The sequence below is a fragment of the Buteo buteo genome, chromosome 8 (genome assembly GCF_964188355.1).
Source record: "Buteo buteo chromosome 8, bButBut1.hap1.1, whole genome shotgun sequence".
Classification (NCBI taxonomy): Eukaryota; Metazoa; Chordata; class Aves; order Accipitriformes; family Accipitridae; genus Buteo; species Buteo buteo.
Genome location: NC_134178.1, coordinates 46,236,739 through 46,255,380, shown reverse-complemented (window position 1 = coordinate 46,255,380; position 18,642 = coordinate 46,236,739). Strand labels below are relative to the sequence as shown.

The following is an 18,642-nucleotide window of genomic DNA, read 5'->3' as shown; positions in this document are numbered from 1 at the left end:
GCCATTATCTTTGTAACTACCTTCCAGATACTGGCAGGAAAGAAATATGAGTGACTAAGTATGGGGTGGAAACTAGCTATCATGCAAGTAACAGAAATATGGTAGAATAACAGTCATCCCTGGTATTAAAATATTCTACTGTTCAGGAGTGATAGGAAGATAAAAACAGTGCATTAGCATCACATGAATGATGTTATAGGTTGTTTAGATGAAACTCAGAAAGTTAAAAGAGGCTTTTCTCTGGTGCAGCTCAGAGTCAGCTGTGAGCTGTTCAAGTTCATAACTGGATATGTAGGGAGAGAGCTAATATTAAAAGAGATAAATCCCACTAAGAACTATGCTGCCATGGGGAAACTAACTTCAGAGTTATGGACCAGAGAATAATCTCTCATGATCATAACGGGCCTTGGGCCTGTAATTCTCAACATGACGGATGACAAATTCCTTCACAAAACCATCACTGAACCTACAAAAGATTCATTAGTTGTAAATAGCAAGTAAGTCATAGAGCAGGTGGTCATCAAAAATAAATTTGGAGTGTGTGATCATCGTTTCCTTAGATATAAAATAAGTGGGAAGCTAAATGATAATAGGCCTGTACTGTACATGCAGGTTGGTTGCAAAAGAAATTAAAACCCAGGGAATTAAGACGACTTGTTACCATTGACTGTAGTGGTAAGGAAACTGGATGTGAAAGATGCCCAAAATTTCTGAGACGCACAGTGGCTGTGGAACTTGCACCCCAAGTAAGGAAGCAAAAATCCCTCTGTAGCTACCTGGATGAACAGCCACAAGGTGAAGAGTAAGGAGAGAGATTGGCAAAGAAAACTCTTCTTCAAATGTTTGTAGATATAATGTAACGTCAGTCTGGAAAACGGATTTATAAAAGAAGAGAAAGTTTTTAATATAAGTAAATAACTGAACTAGGAAGGAGTAAGTGGCTATGCAAAGCAGATGGGGTCAAATGTAATAATAATTGTTAAAATTAAATAAATATAAATAAAAATACAAATTATAGTCTCCAAGCAGGCAAATGATAGTGAAGAGTGGAGCGGAGGAAAGGAGCGTAATGAATATGAGGGTACAGGAACTACCACACCTGATTTGAAACCAAAGCAAACATTAATGTGATGAAACTAAGAAAACAAGCTAAGACTTCGATTTTGCTGGATTTTTTAAACCATAATGATTTTTATTCTTAAGAAAGCAACAAGGAGTTACAGAGTTTCGCAAAATAACAAACACTGTTCAGACAGACTTCACCTTATCTGTGCTCACTCAGTTTTGGGAGTTGGAGACCCAGCAAGTAATTTCTCCCTCCAACCCGGACTTACGATACGTGTCAGTGGGTGACCTACCCTTTCACCCCTTAAGAATGATCATCTGCCCCATGTTACTGTAGTCCACTAATTGGGAATTTTCAGCCCCTTCAAGGAGAAGCCTATATCCAGAAAGTCTGTTGTTGGCAGCAAATGATGAGCGTACAGGAACATCAAAATTTATGACTCTCTGTGGTTTTACCATGGCCTCTCAGCTCGTGTTTCAACAATCCGCTGGCTGAATACTCTAACCCAGAACAGAGGCTGTGCCACAGAGTGAGGTCCACTGCAAAAGTTACAATTCAGAACAGAGTCTGCATTTCACTGAGTTCACCAGGCTTATCCAAATATTTTACTTTGTCAGTAGAAACCAAATAAAATAAACTAAACTCTCCATTCCCCTTATGTCTCTGCTCTCCTAAACATCACTCTTAACCTCCTAGTGTCTGTTGAATTGAACCGCTTCCTCCTAAACCATTTGCAGCTGCATCACCTCTTCAACATCCCACCTCCCTTCATTCCTGTGCCCTTCTACCTTTCTCCACTTGCCTCTCCTCATGACACCCCCAATCAGGCAGGTCTCCTCTATCGAAACCCATTACCTTTCCTGTTTTCCATCTTTCCGCTCTCTTGTCCCGAGCCTTTTTGCCCTGCTCTGACGTCTCTGATGTCCATGATGCCATCGTTTCAGTTCCCATTCTTCCAACGAGAGGAAACACTGCAGAACACATCAGCCTGGAGTGTGCAGAGTATTGCTCTTGCCCTTCACAAGACATGTGGGCAGCACAAACGGGATCAAAGCCATGAAGATCCAGAGTGTGGGATCTGGACTGAGAGCAACCTCAGTGCTCTGCTGGACTTGGATCCCCTTTTCCAGTTCAGACCCTACCACAGCAAAAGACCTGTTTTGAAAAACACCAAATGCCCGTTTTTTTCTAATCAAATCCCTCAAGCTGAAATTTAGGAAGAGTTTTAACTTTCTGTTGGACAAGTTATGAGCTTAAACTAGGAGCTTAAGGACTTGTTGAACCCAAACCGAAGCCTCTCGCATTTTAAATAAGCCAGCATTGTGCTCACCAAGATAAACAGGGCAGGCAAATTCGGTTCCTTGCAGCTCCCCAAAGCTTCCGCCGACTCTGCTAATGAGCAGGACCATCAACATCGAGCTAGCTTGGCATGCATCCTCTGATTAATTAGACTGCATCCGACACCAGCCCACAGCTCTCCGCTAGTGTTAAATACAAGATAAAGTAAGAAGTGGCTACCAGCCGACGTTTGCCAGGTGGGTACGCACCAATATAAGGGTGATCTCTGCTCCCCTGTACAGCTTTCCCTTTTCCAGCGTCAGGTTAACCAGACTAACCTGAAGATGACTGGATTTTCAGCTTCCACTGTATATGCTGAATGTTACTTAACCAAATTTACAGTTTACAGCAGTATACCTCTATATTCACAGGGGTGAATTTGTCTCTTCCTCTCTCTGTGAATTAACAGCCTGTGTCTCTCCAGTGTACCTATAGCAGTACCAGAAGGAAAATGATCCAGTCTCCTAGACGTTGTATGTACACCCCATCTGATCCCAAGAGGTAGAGGTTGTGACATTCCTGTCTCCGACCTGCACCCTGACCCACCACATTTGCGAAGGTCGCATCCTCCCCTGTAGTCTGACCTCCTGCACAGGGAAGAAGCAGGATCAGTGGTAATAAAGCTGGAATTGAAGTCATGCAATCTCCGGGAGCAGAGAGATACAAGAACAAAATCCTCTGGCATCGACAGGAGGAGGCCAGAAGTGGAATAGCAGCAGTGCTGGTGACACTGCCGCTGAAGGTAAAATGAGCCCAATTCATACCTAACAGAAGCCACAATTTCAGGGCAGCTACACCAGTTTGCAGCAGCTAAGTGGCTGATCAGGTGAGAGATAGTTCACACATTGAAGTTTTTCATGGTCTCTTATACCAGCCTTGAACACTGACTTACTCTGAGACCCTATTATTTAACCCTCTTTTTTTTTCCCCTCCCCAAATTATCTATAATTTTGAGTGACTCCATTTTTTAAGTACCCAGCATAGATACTGGCACCCAATTTTTGGACATGCATTTGCAGCCACCGTGGTCTGCAGCTACAGTTGGGTGCTCAGCATCTTTCAAGATCAGGTACATGATATGTGAAGGATGAGGCCCTGATGTAGAGACCAGTGTAGGAAGTCTGGCTGTATGTTCTCTCCTCTGTCAACTTCCCTGTGTAAAACAGAGTGATAATATTGGGAAACTAATGTTACATGGGATGTTTTGAGGACAGGTGAGTTTTTGTAAGCAACTTTAAAGGATGGCCCGTTTGTTTTTGCGCAGCGGCTTAAGCCACAGGATGAAGGATCAGAGCACACAGCTTTAACTGCTCCTGGCCCAGCTCAGGTTCCCCGTGTTCATTTGCTTCAGTTTCCTCTGCATAAAACTGGGATGCTACTTGTTGCGTTTTCCACAGGATACTGGTGCAGACAAGTTTATTCTCATGTGTAAAGCACTATGAGACTTCCCAGAAAGGATCTCTAGGGACAGAAAACAGAATAGCATTAAAAAATAAATAAATCTGTAACTGCTGCTGCTCTTGCTCCTGGGACTAGTCCACTGGCCGCACAACTCAAATGATATGCTCCTGAGGGTGCGTGTCTGGAGAAGAAAAACATCCTCGTATGGTTATAAATCTCACAGGGACCACTTAAACTGCAAGTGTAGACAAGGACGAGCTGCACTCAGCATGGTTTCGGTCACCACGCAATTCATGCCTTCGATTACCAAGTGCTCAGCTCAGGTTCATCAGCAACCTTTATCGGTAGGAGAGGGCTCCTTCTTGCATAGCCTGCCTCAGCCCAGATCTGTGCCGAGACCGGGGATGGCAAGTTTGGCGTGTGTCCATCAACCTGGGACAGTTTTCACCTGCAGCTGTCCCAGCTCCTGGTGAGGTTCTCCTGCCTGAGACGGTGAGATGAAAGCCAGACCTCGTGTCCTGAGCTCACACTTCTGGCGATGAGCTTAAAGAAGAAAGGGGTGTGAGTCAGCACCGCTGTGGCTGTGCAGTGGCTCTAAGTTGTCGAATCGGTTTATGGCCATTTCAGAGGAATCCCACCACCACCACCACAACTATGGCCTTTCTAACTAGTGCCTCTGAAGTGGGTTTAAGTAGTGTAATAAGACAGATGCTGTTGGTAACACGCCCGCTTTCTCTCATCTGTTGCCTCAACAAGCACATTCTGGTTTTAAATTAGTGTATTTATTAAAAATTAAACCAAATCCTAATCACTCTTCTGCCCTATAAAAAAAAGAAAAAATTCTTATACTCCAGCCCATTTAACTGAAGCAAACATTATCCATACTGTTACTGAGTGGGTTGCCGAATGCCTTTTCTTTTACAGAAAAGAATAATATTTCTTTGACATAATGTTTATGGTTGCTTACAATTACAATTTGCAATTTATAGCTGCAAAACTGAGTAGGTAAGGCATTCTAAAAATGAGCTCAAATACTCTTTGATGGCTTTAATGGATTTTTAAATAAAACAGAGAAAGTTATTAACTGAAAAATATAAAAAGTCATTTGAGCCCCTAAAATTGTTTGCTACTTGGTGATTTCTAACAAAGAGCAAGTTTGTTTGCTTTGGTTTGGTTTGAATGCTCCCACGAGCTCAGCTTTAGGCTTGTGCTCAACTAGCCATGCTTGCCTGAATCAGGGTCCTAAACGATGGTCTGTGGCTGTGCAGTGAATTCCTGACTCCTCACTGGAGTTCTAATTAACTCACTTAATTTTGGGGGTTCCTTTTTTTTTGCCCATGCCTCAGAACAGATTAGCAGTCCCTAGGTCTGCCAGGCAGGAGGGCATCTACCTGTGCTCCCGGAACCTGTCTTTCAACCCAAAACTAAGGTGTTTCAGACCTAGTCGAGGTAGGTACATTAACTGCTCTTCCAGGGACATGGTACAGGACCAGCAGCCTACCTTCAAGGTTGCAAAGATGCTGTTTTCAAACAAGATCCTTATTGCTTTCTTCGGGATGCTGTATTAAGCAGGGAACAGAAACATAATCAGAAAGCATGTGATATCAGTGAGCAGTGAAAGAAGTTTTAACAATTAAATTAATGCAGGAAAAAAAAGATGCAGGGTGTTTCAAACGCAGCTGGGGAGAAGCCAGTTTTGTATGTTCAAAGGAGAGTTGGAAGCAACAATCTTTACACCCGAATTCCCAAATCTTCTTTTCAAGGGCCCTGAAAGGAGCATGGTGGAGGGGAAGCAGGTTGTTCAGACTCTGCGCTTGAAAGTAGAAACCAAAGTCTTTCGAGTCTGCTCTCGAGATTCGGACATGCCTGTCAGCAGCACGGGGTCCGTCTTGTGCTCCACTTGGTAGAAGGGACAATTCTTCAGGTGCTCCGACATGCACGCAACGTCGTTGCGCTGCCATTTGTGAACTCTGGAGAACAGGCTGCTGAACTGCCAGATCTAATAAGGGAAAGGGCAGAGGAATTGAGGAGAGAAAACAGGAATGTTGGTAAAAACAGAAGAGGATTTTAAAAATCTATATGTTCTTATAGTGGGTGTGCATTATTCGTACTAGACAGGTTAATGAACATCTGATTGTGCAGGGTTGGCATAACAAGCAAAAATAGGGTCTGTATTGTTACCTATCTCGTACTTGCTGGTTTTGCTGCTTTAGCTACCACCTGCCATTTTTAACAGGAAAGTATCCTTCTGCAGGTTTTGGTGCCAATCCAGTGCAGGGCATGAGGAAATCCTGGACACCTGACCACCGCACCTCTGCAGAAAACTTTGTCCCAGGTACAATGTGATCCAAGATGTTTATAAAGCAAAGTGACTACAGCATGCTTGTGTGATACATATCTCAAAGAACCCTGACTTCATAAAGACCTTTCAAAGCATCTATCAGCAACTTCAAAGTAATTAACATTACAACACTGTTGTTATTCACCCCACCCCAGAACAAGCCTGGGAAATCTAAGGTTAAAGTTATTGCTAGAGGACATACAAGCTTGTGAAAAATAGAGATGTGCAGTTAAATTTTCCAATCCTGTTTGCAGTGATAACATGTACCGTTTAGTGGTATACTAGCGTGTAGTGATAAGACTGTGATTAAGCCACTTTAACATTTGCTGTATACCAGTAAATCAAATGAATTTTTAAGTCATAGCAGATTTCTTCTCCCCAGAAATGTTTCTTCCTGTGGAAGAAGGACACTATGTGGGTGTGCTACACTTAAGATTACCCGACCCTGTCCTAGTCCTAAGTAATGGTAGCTATTATACACAATAGTCAGGAAATTCAGACTAATTACAAACAGAATGTTTTCAAGCAGAAGCTGTGCATTGGAAACAAGATTCCTGTGTGGTCAGTACAGACAGCTAACATGAAAAGGGTTAGACAGTCCTTAAATTCAATACTGCTGGTTTGAAATTGCTCTACAGTAACTGAAGTTAATTGCTATATGAATGCTTAGCTGGAATTTCTTCCTTTTACTGAAGGAAGCCACATCCTCCAGTAAATTATTTCAGTGGCTAATTCCTGTTTTGGATTGGACTAATTTGACTTGCAGCCACCAAACTTTGTTACACAGATTTTGAATTCACCACGCTTCATGTCTTCTCTTAATAAAGAGTACTTTCTCTTAATAAAGAGTCATAAACTGCTAAGCTTCCATTTGCTAAGAATCAATAGGTGGGAATCTTCAGGGGTCTGCTTGAAATCCAGGTCCTTAGATAATTTCTGGGAGTCTTCCCTGAATCTCTAAATTATTTGTTCCTAGATCTCTGTCTTGTCTGCTTGGTCATGCTGGAGTCTCCCATGTTATTTTTTCAGTTTTATGTTAGAGCAGCTGCAAGGCTGTCAGCTAGACACACACACCCCCCCCCCCCCCGTAATAACTATTGTTCAACTAGGACTTAGACTGAGCTGTATTTACGTATTTCTTTCAGACTACCTAAACAGCCAATAAGGGTGGTAATTTTCCAGCACAAACAGTGGGAGACCAGCTTTGCAGAAGAAGTCTTTCCACCCCCATGCTGTTCCCTCAGGTGCTCACAACCCAACAAACTGCTCATGGCAATCCTGTGAACTACTAACCATGAAAGCCCTTGGGGGTTGATGCGAATGCCTGAGCTTCTCTCACAGCCACGTCTCCTCGTTCTTTACCTTTTTGGCGTTCTAAAGCATGTTTTAGTTTTGACATACTCTAGACCAGCTTGTAAAGAACAATAAAAAAAGTATGCACTTCAAATTCTTCAAAAATCCATGTGTAACCCTTAAATATCAGGAATTCTTAGTTCCCAATGCCTAAAAATGGTGCACATGCAAACAGGTTACCCAAGACAAGCTTGGGTGACGACGTTCAGCTAGTCAGGAGATGTCCATTTATGCCTTCCTACCTTTGCTAGATGTACTGCATTTTACAGCCCTGACCCCTGACAACTGTGGTGCACAGTCACAACCTCACGAACCTTCCCCACATCTGCGTGCTTACATGCAGCATCCCTTGCTATGCTTGTGTTTTATCTGGAGAGAACCCACGGCTATCTTTTTCCCAGTGTCACGGTCACTTGCCTTTTTGCGAGCTTTCCACGAAGTACCACCATGGGAATATGTTCTTTTCTCCCAGACCAGCAGGACCATTCCCTTCTCTTGAAGAAGAGTGGCACAGATGTCCCTCATCAGCACTGACACTTGTGATAGCTGAGATAAACTGAAGCTGTCCAGGAACCCCGCAATGTACTTGAGCACTTCCACTGGGAGGCTGCTCAGCAAGTCCTTATTTCTCCCTTGATTAGCCACTGTGGAATTGCACTTCCCTGATTCGGCAAGGAGGGTGTCCACCTCTGGCTTAATGGCAAATGTCTTGAGAGGCTTGCTGTATATAACCTTGGCCTTAAGTCCATCAGGGCGGAAGGGATTTTGAACAAAAGTACATCCCAAGTAGGCCAGTGGGCAGCGACGCTGGAACCATCCATCCAGACATGACTGGATATCAGCGTGCACATTCTTGAAGTGGGACGGGAACTCGTCCCTCCTGAAGAAATGACTGCAAGTGAATGTGAAAGCTGAACTGCTTTTGTTGTGTCTTCTGGTTACGCATTCAGTGTAGAGCTCCATGTGGAGTTCTGGTGGGCTTTTTTCATCCAGAATATCTGCTAGAACAGCACTGGAGGAGAAGGGCTCCAGAGGAAAGCTGTATGTCTGTGTTGCAAAATCCATAAAGAGTCCATCGATACCTCTTGCTTCGGAGATCTCATGGCCTTTCAGCTCTTTTTCCAGTGCACACAGCAGTGTGGCTTTAACTATATTTGCCTTAGGTAGTTCTTCTAGGTTTAATCCCAATTCTGAGGTATCCACTGACTTGTCTGAAGTTGGCATCTTGTGGCCCAGTGCATCTCCTAGTCGTGCTCTTTTGCCACAGTAACTAACTGGCACTTTGAAGGTGTAGACAGTCTTCACCTCCTGAGCTTCCAAGTTCCCATAGACAAAATCTTTTTCTTTGGGAGTGCAAGCAGCTAGCTGGCCAAAGCGGATGAGCATTCCCCCGTGATGTACCAGATACATGTTGTAATCACCTACACCAACTTCCTTCTTCAGCCTCTCCAGGACCCCTTCTTGCCAGGGAGCCAGTCCTGTCATTTCTGTATTTGGTGTTACTTGTTTGGGCTTTTCGTCCTTTGCCTCTTCTGCACCGTCAGGTACTTCCTTTGCCTTCTCTGCGGAGCTGGCAGCATGAGGGGCTGACGCTGTTTTCTTGGAAGCCTTTGTCTTCTGTCCTGTGCTGGCTGCTGAGCCCGTTACCTTGCAAGCCAGGAGCTCTTTGCTGAAAATGTTTTCCCAGGTTTTGTAACTCCCCAGATCCATTCCCTCTTTGTCCTTTGCCAAATCTTCACGCTCACGTTGGCTGAGCTCAGACAACTGATCGTTACCCTCTTGGGAACCACAGGCTACTCCTCCCACAGCACCTTCTTCCCCATCCATGGCTTCATCCATTAGCTCTTCCACTTCATCCTTTTTCCTCCACTCTGGAAACAATTCGGCTATTTTCAAAGCCCTGAAAAGGATCTTCTGGTCTCTGAGCGCCAAGGCTGTGTCCAGACACTCTTCGTTCAAGGTCTCCTTCATAATGTTCTTGTGGAGGGTTGTGTCCGAATCCACGTTTGGCCAACGATTCCACTCCATCGAGCAGCAGACAACACTGGCTGGACAGACCTGGAGGTGCTTCGCCAGCTTAAAGCGGGCCATGGAAAAAGGGCAGCCATAAGCTGAGTTGAGGCAGGAGACCTGCTCGAAGGGACAGAGCAATTGGTGCTCCTCCTCCTTGCACATGTGGAAGGTGGCCCCGCAGCGAAGGCGGCAGCTGATCACCATGCAGGAGATGGAGAGCTCAGTTGGTGCACGGCAGTGCCGGTTGAAACATCTCTCGCAGTGCCTGTGCTGCCCAGGGGAAGCTTTCTGAGCCTGGTGCTGTGTGTAGCAAAGACAAGAAGATAAGAGTTATTGCTCGAAGGAGCAAGGATGGCCACAGACCCTCCATGCCCGTGCTTGGTTTCTATGTGTTAGGCGCTCACATGCACTTCTAGCGGGAATAAGGCTGTGGGCAAATGACTGGCAACTCCATTTAGTCATGTATTAGCACTGATCCCCACGGTACAGCGCGGTCGGATAGCAGCACGGATACAGATGAGGTCCTTACTCATTAGCCCAGCAGGGGCAGCCAGGGTTTGGGAGCGAGCTGTTTTCTGTCCCAATATTTACACTGGATCTATCTATACCAAGCTGCTGAAATCAAGACTGCCAGAGGCACAGTGAAGGAGCTTCCCACTTCCTCAATGCTTTTTGAGTAGGAAAGATGATGATTCTTTTTCCTCCCTGGAAAAATGAGCTGGTCGTTTGGCCTATGTGCCTCGTCATCCCCCCACATAAAGACATGAATGTTGCGCAAATGAACCTCCCTTTGCTCTACACCAGCAAGGCTGAGACTGAGGGTTATCTTCATGTTCCCAGTGTGGAAAACAGTCTGGGTAAAAGCTAATTTGCCTGGCCTTCTTTGCTCTGCTTTTCTGATTTACCCTTACACTCCTAGATGATGCCTGCGTGTTGTGGAACAGAGACCACAGGGGACTTTCCTTCAGGCAGGTTATTTGCTGCATTTACTTTCAGGTGTCAAAACCTGGAATAAGGTGATGCCTCGGTCTGCGTTTTGGAGACAAGCTCCAGAGTGCAGTGGAGGCTTGTTACAAGGTTATACTCATGCAGTTAAATCCATTTTCTTTTACTTTTTTTGTACAAACTGCCTTTCACCTTTCTTCCCTGTGCTGTCACCAGTGAATGCCAAGTAGGTAGGAAGGAGGAGAAGATGGCAGGTATGGTTTATCTCCTGCTCTGCTCAGCACCATGGTGTGCAGTTAGGGCAGAAGGGGAGCAATGAAGGTCTAACCTCAACAGAGCTTTTCTCTTCCTCTGACGGTGCAGGGGAGAAGTCAGCCTGAGCATGCCTTTTACATGGTGTTTCTTTGAGAAAGAATCCATTTTTCTTCCTTCGGGATTTGTCTTAGAGCATGATCCTACAAAAACCGGTCACCACTGCTCTACTTTTTCAGTTCACCCTATGTACTTCTGACAGGTCAGTGTCAAACACTGCCCGGAACTGAACAGGGGATCCTGAGCTGATCATCTTTTAGATTCAGCTTGTGAAGGTGTTAGTGACACCACAAAGGGCCAGAAAATACAGAAAGAGGTCCCAGGCAACAAGTAATGAACACCACCAGTCTCTGTTTCATAAATTCAGCTGCCACCAGGCAGCTCCATGAATTGAACGTTTTGCAACTGCCAGACTGGATTAAAAGAACAAGTTGAGGTTGCCAAACCAAATGTTTCAGAAATTTCAACCAGCTTTATTACACGATCAGATTAAAAGTTTTCTTAAGGAAGACTGCATTTCCGTTCTCATGCTTCCATATTAATGTGGTTTCAAAATATATGTAATTTTTTCCTCTCCTCCCCTTAAAAACCTTTGAAATAAAAAGGTTAACATACAATTTTCCTGAGGTCCAACAACAAAAAGCAGAAGTACAATAACATGATGTACGAAGATCCTTATATAAAAAGTTATCGCTACCAGATTACTAGCTTTGTGTCACAGTGAACCACTGGCTTTGGTTTCATTATTGTGTCTTTCATTCTTTCCCGGTAAGTCAATTAAATGAGTTTAATGTAAAAATAATGCACTTATGAGGTCTGCTTCCAAAAGTTCTCAGTTGCCCTTGCTCATAATATCTCTACCCTTGCAATAATTCCTGGCAATAGCTGTTAATCCTTCCTAAAAATGGGAAAACAGAGGCACAGAGTCCGACAGCAAGTAAATGGAGGTGGTGATTAGCATGAGGCATGCCTTCTCTTGTAAAAAATCTAACAACGTAAGAAATAACATTCTGGGTCAGACCAGTGGTCCACCCAACCCAGCAGTCTTCTTCACCAACGTCCCTAAGAGATGCTGTTTAGGGGGAACATGTAGGACTTCCTGTGGTCCTTTCCCCTCATACACGGTTGTTGGATTAGAGAACTAGAAGCTGCTCAGTCACTACTCGGAGCTACTTCCCTGGCTACCTTCAACTGGTATCAGTAACTTGGCCCAAAGAAGAGCTGCTGCAAGCAGAAAACTCCCGACTTCTGACTTTCTGCTCCTTGCTGTAGGGACTGCATTCCAGCTTGGTTCAGCCTACTGCGAATCTTTGTGGAAGGGAAAGAGCTAATGATAAGGAGGAACTGAAGTTCTGTTTCCAAACATGACACAGGGCGTGCTTTTTTCTGTGAAAATGAGAAAAAAAGTTTTGACAAGTCTTCCCACCACACTTTCTATGCAGTAGGAACTACCATAGGCCCAGCAGACCCTCATTTGGCTCTGGGAAAAAATAGACATTGTTAGTAAAATAATTTAGACTTTGGGTTTTTTTTGCTGAGGTTAAAGAAAATACAGTAGTGTCATTTACCTAGATGTGAGTGCTTTTGCAACCCCAGGCTTAAGTGACCTAGCCCTGAGGAGAGCTGGTCTGCAGAAGAAGTAGGCTCAGGCTCAAGGAGAAGAGATGCTATGTGAAGCGGCTTCCCCTCTCTTTCTTGAGGTAGTGTCTTAACTTCTCGTCTCTCACACTTTCCCACGCCAGCAATGGAAGTCATGAACAACGCCGGAGAAAGAAAGATGTTTGGGAAAGGCAATACTTGTGGTCACTAAAGACCACACACTGGTGTTTGAATTTGATGTGCATTAATTGCTTAATGCATCTTTGTTCCATCCTTTGCAACTTCCAGCACTGACCAATACCTGTTTACACCTCCTAATGAATCAACCCCACTCCCCCTTGGTCCTGCAGAGTAAAGGAACTTGGTGGTCCCTTTACCCAGGGACAAACTTACACTCTGAAGTATAAAGCTTAGGTACCTTCACCTTTGTTTGCATGGAAAGAGCTTGAAACAGCAACACAGAAGAACAGTATTTCGTGACTACCTATTATAACATTCCCTGCCTTGTCTTGGGAAGCACCGGCTTCTGGCCAGGGGTGATAGCAGGGTGCTGGCCAGGGTGGCCCCAGGCACATGCAGCCCTTAAATACCTGTGGTTTAGGGTGGCATCTGTCCTGCTTTAGGCTGTTTGGTTACATCTACTTTTATGCAGCTCAGAGAAGCAGGAGATACAGATGGATTTATTTCACATTGGCAGCATCCTTGCTGCTTTCATTCTTGTAACATTTTGCTGCAAATATAATCTCTAAAAATAGTCCCGGCTATGACTTGCATAAGGTCAGAGGAAGGCTGGGTACATTACACTGCAATAAAAACACGAATGTGTGAACAATACTTTCCACTGCAAAAGTAACTCTCAGAGAGAAATAATTGATAAATAAAAATACAGCAGAGGCACAGCCCTTATGGTTCTCTAAAACACAGAAAGGACTGGTTGCGAAGTTTCTGGAGAGGACCCTGCTTCACACTGCTGTATGCTGAAACTGAACCCTACCCCAATCACATGCAGAGAAAGAAAATACATGCTTTGTTTATGAGAAGTGACCATTATCAGATCTTTCAGATTCAGAATCAGTCTTCATCATTATCCAGGTATTTTTTAGTTGAGTTTACTTCATCTCTAACTTGTATATGTTGTTCTTTTCAGACAAATTATTTCTATGCCTCTCTTCTCATTGTCAAATCTGTGAAGCTAGGGGACAGGAAGAAGGGATAGAGAATTTTTCTGATATTTATCAGGATTTGAATGCTGCTTCTATTCTGACATGCTGGTAATCAGGAGCTCTGTATTTTAACTGATGATCTAGTTAGCTCTGTGGTTTAGTTGATGGTATTATTGTCAGTACACAAACTACAACTTTCAAAACCCTGAGCAGAAAGTTTACAAATTCTTGCCTCGGTAAGTTTGATACCTAACACCCAGAGGCAGGTGACACACAGATACGTTGGGTTATGAAACATTTCTCTAAACCTGTACACTTCTTGTTTCCCTGCAACTTGCAAAATTTCCTAAGAGCTGAGTTACAAAAAAAATCAAAACAGAAATACTTACTTGAATCATGTTCAAGCTACTGTGGAAAGAAAGGATGCAAATCCAGTCCACAGTCTGTCCACTTTGGTAAATCTTTATTTTTAGACCGTCATGACAGCAAATCAAGTAAGGTTTAAAAATATACAGCTGCTATTTTAACTGCAGATATGTCTGTGTCTGGAGCAGATCTGTTCAGTGACAATAACTTACAGTTTATAAACAAATTACAATTTCTTTTCAGTAAATATATATTTGGTTCAGTTGCAGCCAATGAGCCAAAACAATACAACTGTTTTCTTATTTGGTATTTGCTGTATGTGACTGATCATATGACATACTAAGGTTATCCATCATGTCTGAGCTCTTCACACAGAACCAAGGGATGCGTCCCATTTTAAAGAACCATCAAAAAGGGCCACCAGAAACCCCAGATAATTACCTTAAAGAGTGCCTCTGAGATGAGATTGCAAATGAACATAAAACAGTCTTTCTAAGACATGATAGGGAGCTCTTAAAAAAAAATCTCAGGAAAGTTTGCATCCAAATGCTGGAGCCAAGAATGTTAAAGTTATATATATATAATGTTACAACAGAAAAATATTTTCAAGGAATGTGAATACTTTTGGTGAAGTGTATAATGCAGACAGGACATACTCTCTATTTCTTTTAATCCTTGTTACCCAGTATATGGTGTTTATCTCATTTTTATCATAATACTTAAATCCTGAGGTAAATACAGAGTTACTAGTTTCCTTACAGGATTTTTCAATATATTTACTGTCTTAGTATCTGAGGGGGTTCACAACCAATAATGAATTTATCTTTGCAATACTAGAGGTGTACTTGAGGTTAAAAGATACTATTACTTCTATGTGGCAGATGTAGAATTAAAATATAGAAAGATGAAAAGAAATAGAATGAAATATAATATTTTATATAAATATATATATATATACACACACCAAGCATGGAGATGCTCAGGTTCTGATGTTTCACGTGCAGTTGCATGCTTCCTGCACAAAACGCCTGGCAGACCCAGCTGTAGAATCACATTTTCTGGGAGAGCATCTGTGTCTCCTTAAACTAGAGATTTTCTTCTCTTTTCGTGCAGCACTCTTCCTCAATCACTACGTACTTAACGACCTCAGCAAGAAATCAGGCTTGGCTCTCCCTTTGCTAAACAGATATATTTATTTCTTGGAGCTGAGGAAGAAAACACTATGCCATTGGAAACCATACCATACCGCATTTGTACATGATTCTCAGGAGCCTAAGTTTTCTCAAGTCCTGTCCTTCAATACAAAATAAAAAGCAAACCCAAGAATGCCACCACCTGGAATCATGGTGACCCCTAAGTGAGTCAAGCCCCACATCTCAACACCCACAGCAGGGACAGCTACAGTTTGAGTGACCGCCTTGGTCACTGTCCTTCGTGGCACATCTGCTCTGCAGTTACCATTCAGACTGGTCTTGCATATACGTGTGGCCAGCCAAGCTTTAAATGAGTCAGGCAGTGACTATGGTAGAGCTCAGGGTAGGTGGAAAGGGAGAATAAAAGGTTTAGATGAAATCTTCATCAATGACACTAACAACCTTCTAGCGAGCATGTGCAAGATGTAGTTTCTTTAAGGCTCAGACCTTGAACAAGTCCACATGGATTTTATAGGGGCACTTTGATTCCAGGGCAATCCTCCTGGTGAACCTCAAATCCTCAGTATAAGGCATGTGGAGTGAAAAGATTTTCCGTGAGACAATTGACCAAAGATGGAAGGATGAAGCTGTGACAATTAGGGAGGTACTCCCTGTATTTTTTAGCTGGGGATCAGCTGGCTGAGGCCGTGGTGTTTCATGGCAATAACCACTAGTTCAGAGGTACTGAATGGGTTGGAATTGTTTTATACTGAAAAAACTATGCTTTAAAATGACAGGGATGGAGTAGGTCCACCGTATAGTGCATCAGTCTGGCAAAGACTTCAATCCATGTTCCTTGCTTTTCTTCCAGAGCGTGCCTGCTGCTCAGGTTCTCGCAGCAGCACATCAGCTTCTCTTCAGCTCCCTAAACCTGGCATGCAGGACCGTGGAGCTAAACAGAACCTGTTGCACCATCAGGTCTCACCCTCGCCTGATAAATCTGTGCTGCACGCACGCAGTAAAGAGGCACTGAAATTTGCTCGTGCGATTTCTGTCCAGTGAAATGCACTAGTGCTGTTACGGGACAAGTAGAGGAGAGTTGAGAGTAGTGAGGTTCACGTAACACAGGGCACTGCTGGTAGAAACCCCACACTGCACTCCCCCCATGAGACCTGGATCAGCAATATTTCTTGCTCCTCTCTACCTGGCGCAATGTAGCCATAGCTCACCTGTGCCAAACCCACCCCAAAATGCCAGGTGCTGAAGTGGTCCTCTGGGCTGGCAGCATGGTACAGGGCAGCCCAGCAGCAGGGTCTTGTGCTGGGCATGTTGGGGAGTCGTGTGGGAGGCAGGCGGGATGGGGAGAAGGGGGAAGCCGTGGCACGGAGCTGCTCTGCTGCTCCTCCTGCATTCGAGGGGTCCCTGTGCTGTTCTCGGTAGAGATACAGTCAGGCAAAATCTCACTTTGCATCAGTTACTGGAAAATGGGTTTGGTTTGAGCTCAGAAAGTGCTTTAAAATAACAGCTTCCAGTTTAGTTGCAGTTTGAGAACAACAACAAAAAAGGGTCCAAACTGTGGTTTTTTTTCCTTTGGGCTCAGGTTCTATTTTATGCCCTGGTAACAATCTCATTAACATACTTTTCTGAAAACTTCTTGAGATAATCAAGTGAATGGTTTGTTTGAAGCAAAACAAAGGAAACCCAGCCCAAGGCAGATGCCCAGTTATAGAGAATTTCAGAGCTATTGGTTAAGGTCTAAGTGTCATAAAAAACAAAAGCAAAAAGATTCCTGAAAGCCACATCTCTGAATGGTACTGTAGTACCTGTAACCCTTATAATTCTTACTTCATCATCATTCATTCAGTCTGGATTACCAACATAAAGTTTGCAGCCTGAATCTACAAAACTCACCAGATTTTAAGTCTTAGCATTTTTGCCACAAGCTTGCTCTTGCCTCTCCTCTGGCCCTTACTGTATCTCCTTGTCTTACTTCTGTCAGAGTTTCTTGAAAATGACAGAAATTGAATTTTTGATTTATCATCTGTCCTGCTGCTGAAGCTCCCATCTTGGAATCAGCATCTTAGTTTTTTAAAACCCCAGATACAGTGCTGCAAACTATGGCTAATCCACTGAATATATTATGGAGGGTTTTTTTTTTTAGAGTAGCATGCCACAGAGGCATTCACAGTTACCAGCTGCCTCTGTTTTAGGGTGTCATTTAAGACATCTTGTGTCTGATTATTCTACTTCATCTCAGTTACTAAGGCTGTTTTGAAGATGTCTTGATTTTCATAGCTCAGTACAGTAACCATTGCATTGCATAAGATTTGACCAATAAAGACTCCAACTCTATTTACAAAGCCTTACCTTAATCATAGAGTCCCCGTGTGTGCACCAAACACTTGCTCTCCCGGTTGTGCTAAGCTGGGTTGAAGTGAGGTCGGTAAGGGAGAGCTGCAAGCAAAGAAAGAGGAGAGAACGGGAGGACACAGAGCAAGCCCAGGCAGAAACATCAAGTAGTTTTGGGATGTTAAAAATAAAACCCGTGCATGTGACCATGGAGCTCAGCTTACAGAGCAGTCTCTTCCACTGTATTTGTTAACACTGTCACTTCTGGAGCGATACTTCACAGAGAGGAGGCGAGAGGCAGAACCAATAATACTCTGTGCCCCCTGCATGAGAGGAAAAGATCAAAACCCTTCCCAGAGCCCTGCATCAGCTCCCTGCTGTGCTCTGATGGAGGTTTGCCCCCGGTTCCCATCGTCACCAACTGGTGCAGACAGCGATGGTGGGTTTCCGATCTGTCTGGGCAGGGGTGGGCAGAAAGAGAGGGGGAACGGCCCAGAGCTGAGCAGCCGGGCAGATCTGCCTGCCCACCTCCCGGGGACCCCCAGGAGACTCCCCAGCTCCAGCCCCTCTGCTGCACAGGGAAAGGGTCCCACCGGCCACCGGGAGGAAGCCCGAAGGGTGCAGCTCCCAGTGTCACCCTTAGTCAGCCAAACCTGGGGCAGCGACTGTCACTGTGGTTAAGAGCATTAAATTAAAGCATTTCATGGTGAGATTCATGGCGAGTTTCGTGATTTCCGTGGTGAGCATTTCATACTCATGGTGAGTACAGACATAGGTACTACTACACGTCAGTGAGGTTCAAGGGTGCGGATGGGGCAGGCGCTGCTTCTCCCTGGTGGGTGCTCACCCCGTCTGGCTGCAAAGACACCTCTTGTGACCCTGCTGCCGCACGCGACCACTTTTCACCACCTCAGAAACACAGAACAACATCTTTTGGCTGTGGTGGTGGTGGCTCTGAGATCCTAAGTCGTGATGAACTTGTTGCTTTGCCTTATCTTTCTCTTTCCTTATCTGCGAGCCCCCAGTGACTCTCATCGTTTGAAACAGTGCAGGCAACTGTGTTTTCATTTTTAGGGCTGAACAAAATGTCAGTAGGTGACAACCAAGGCTTGCTGGTGCCAATTGTAATTTAGTAGTGCTAAATATGGTTAGCAGTCTGGCTCTGTGGCCTTTTTTAGAAAGGGCTGTATTATCGTGATACCATTTTCTGTCATCCCATTGCACTGGGGAAAACAGGGGCCAGTGGTAATATGCCTAAACCTG

General features: G+C 44.1%; 1 protein-coding gene and 1 long non-coding RNA gene across 5 annotated transcripts; one reads left to right on the top strand and one right to left on the bottom strand.

Annotated features, from left to right (window-relative positions):
• The first annotated feature begins 3,100 nt into the window (after positions 1–3,100).
• Positions 3,101–7,571, top strand: LOC142033915 (uncharacterized). The gene is made up of 3 exons (XR_012651398.1): positions 3,101–3,230; positions 6,060–6,140; positions 7,292–7,571. It is a non-coding gene; the product is annotated as an uncharacterized LOC142033915 (long non-coding RNA).
• FBXO40 (F-box protein 40) lies at positions 3,225–17,523 on the bottom strand. Of its 4 annotated transcripts, none has more exons than XR_012651396.1 (4): positions 17,398–17,523; positions 7,917–9,812; positions 5,307–5,804; positions 3,225–4,348 (listed from the first exon to the last, which is right to left on the bottom strand). XR_012651396.1 is itself a non-coding variant. In XM_075034493.1 (3 exons), the coding sequence occupies exons 1-3, from the start codon at positions 17,404–17,406 to the stop codon at positions 5,607–5,609; spliced, it is 2,103 nt and encodes a 700-aa protein (XP_074890594.1). In that variant the 5' UTR covers positions 17,407–17,523; the 3' UTR covers positions 3,225–5,606. The 4 variants fall into 4 exon arrangements, 2 of the variants coding, with proteins under 2 accessions (XP_074890594.1, XP_074890595.1); XR_012651397.1 differs by having other exon boundaries at positions 3,225–3,865; XM_075034493.1 differs by having other exon boundaries at positions 3,225–5,804.
• Positions 17,524–18,642: the final 1,119 nt, after the last annotated feature.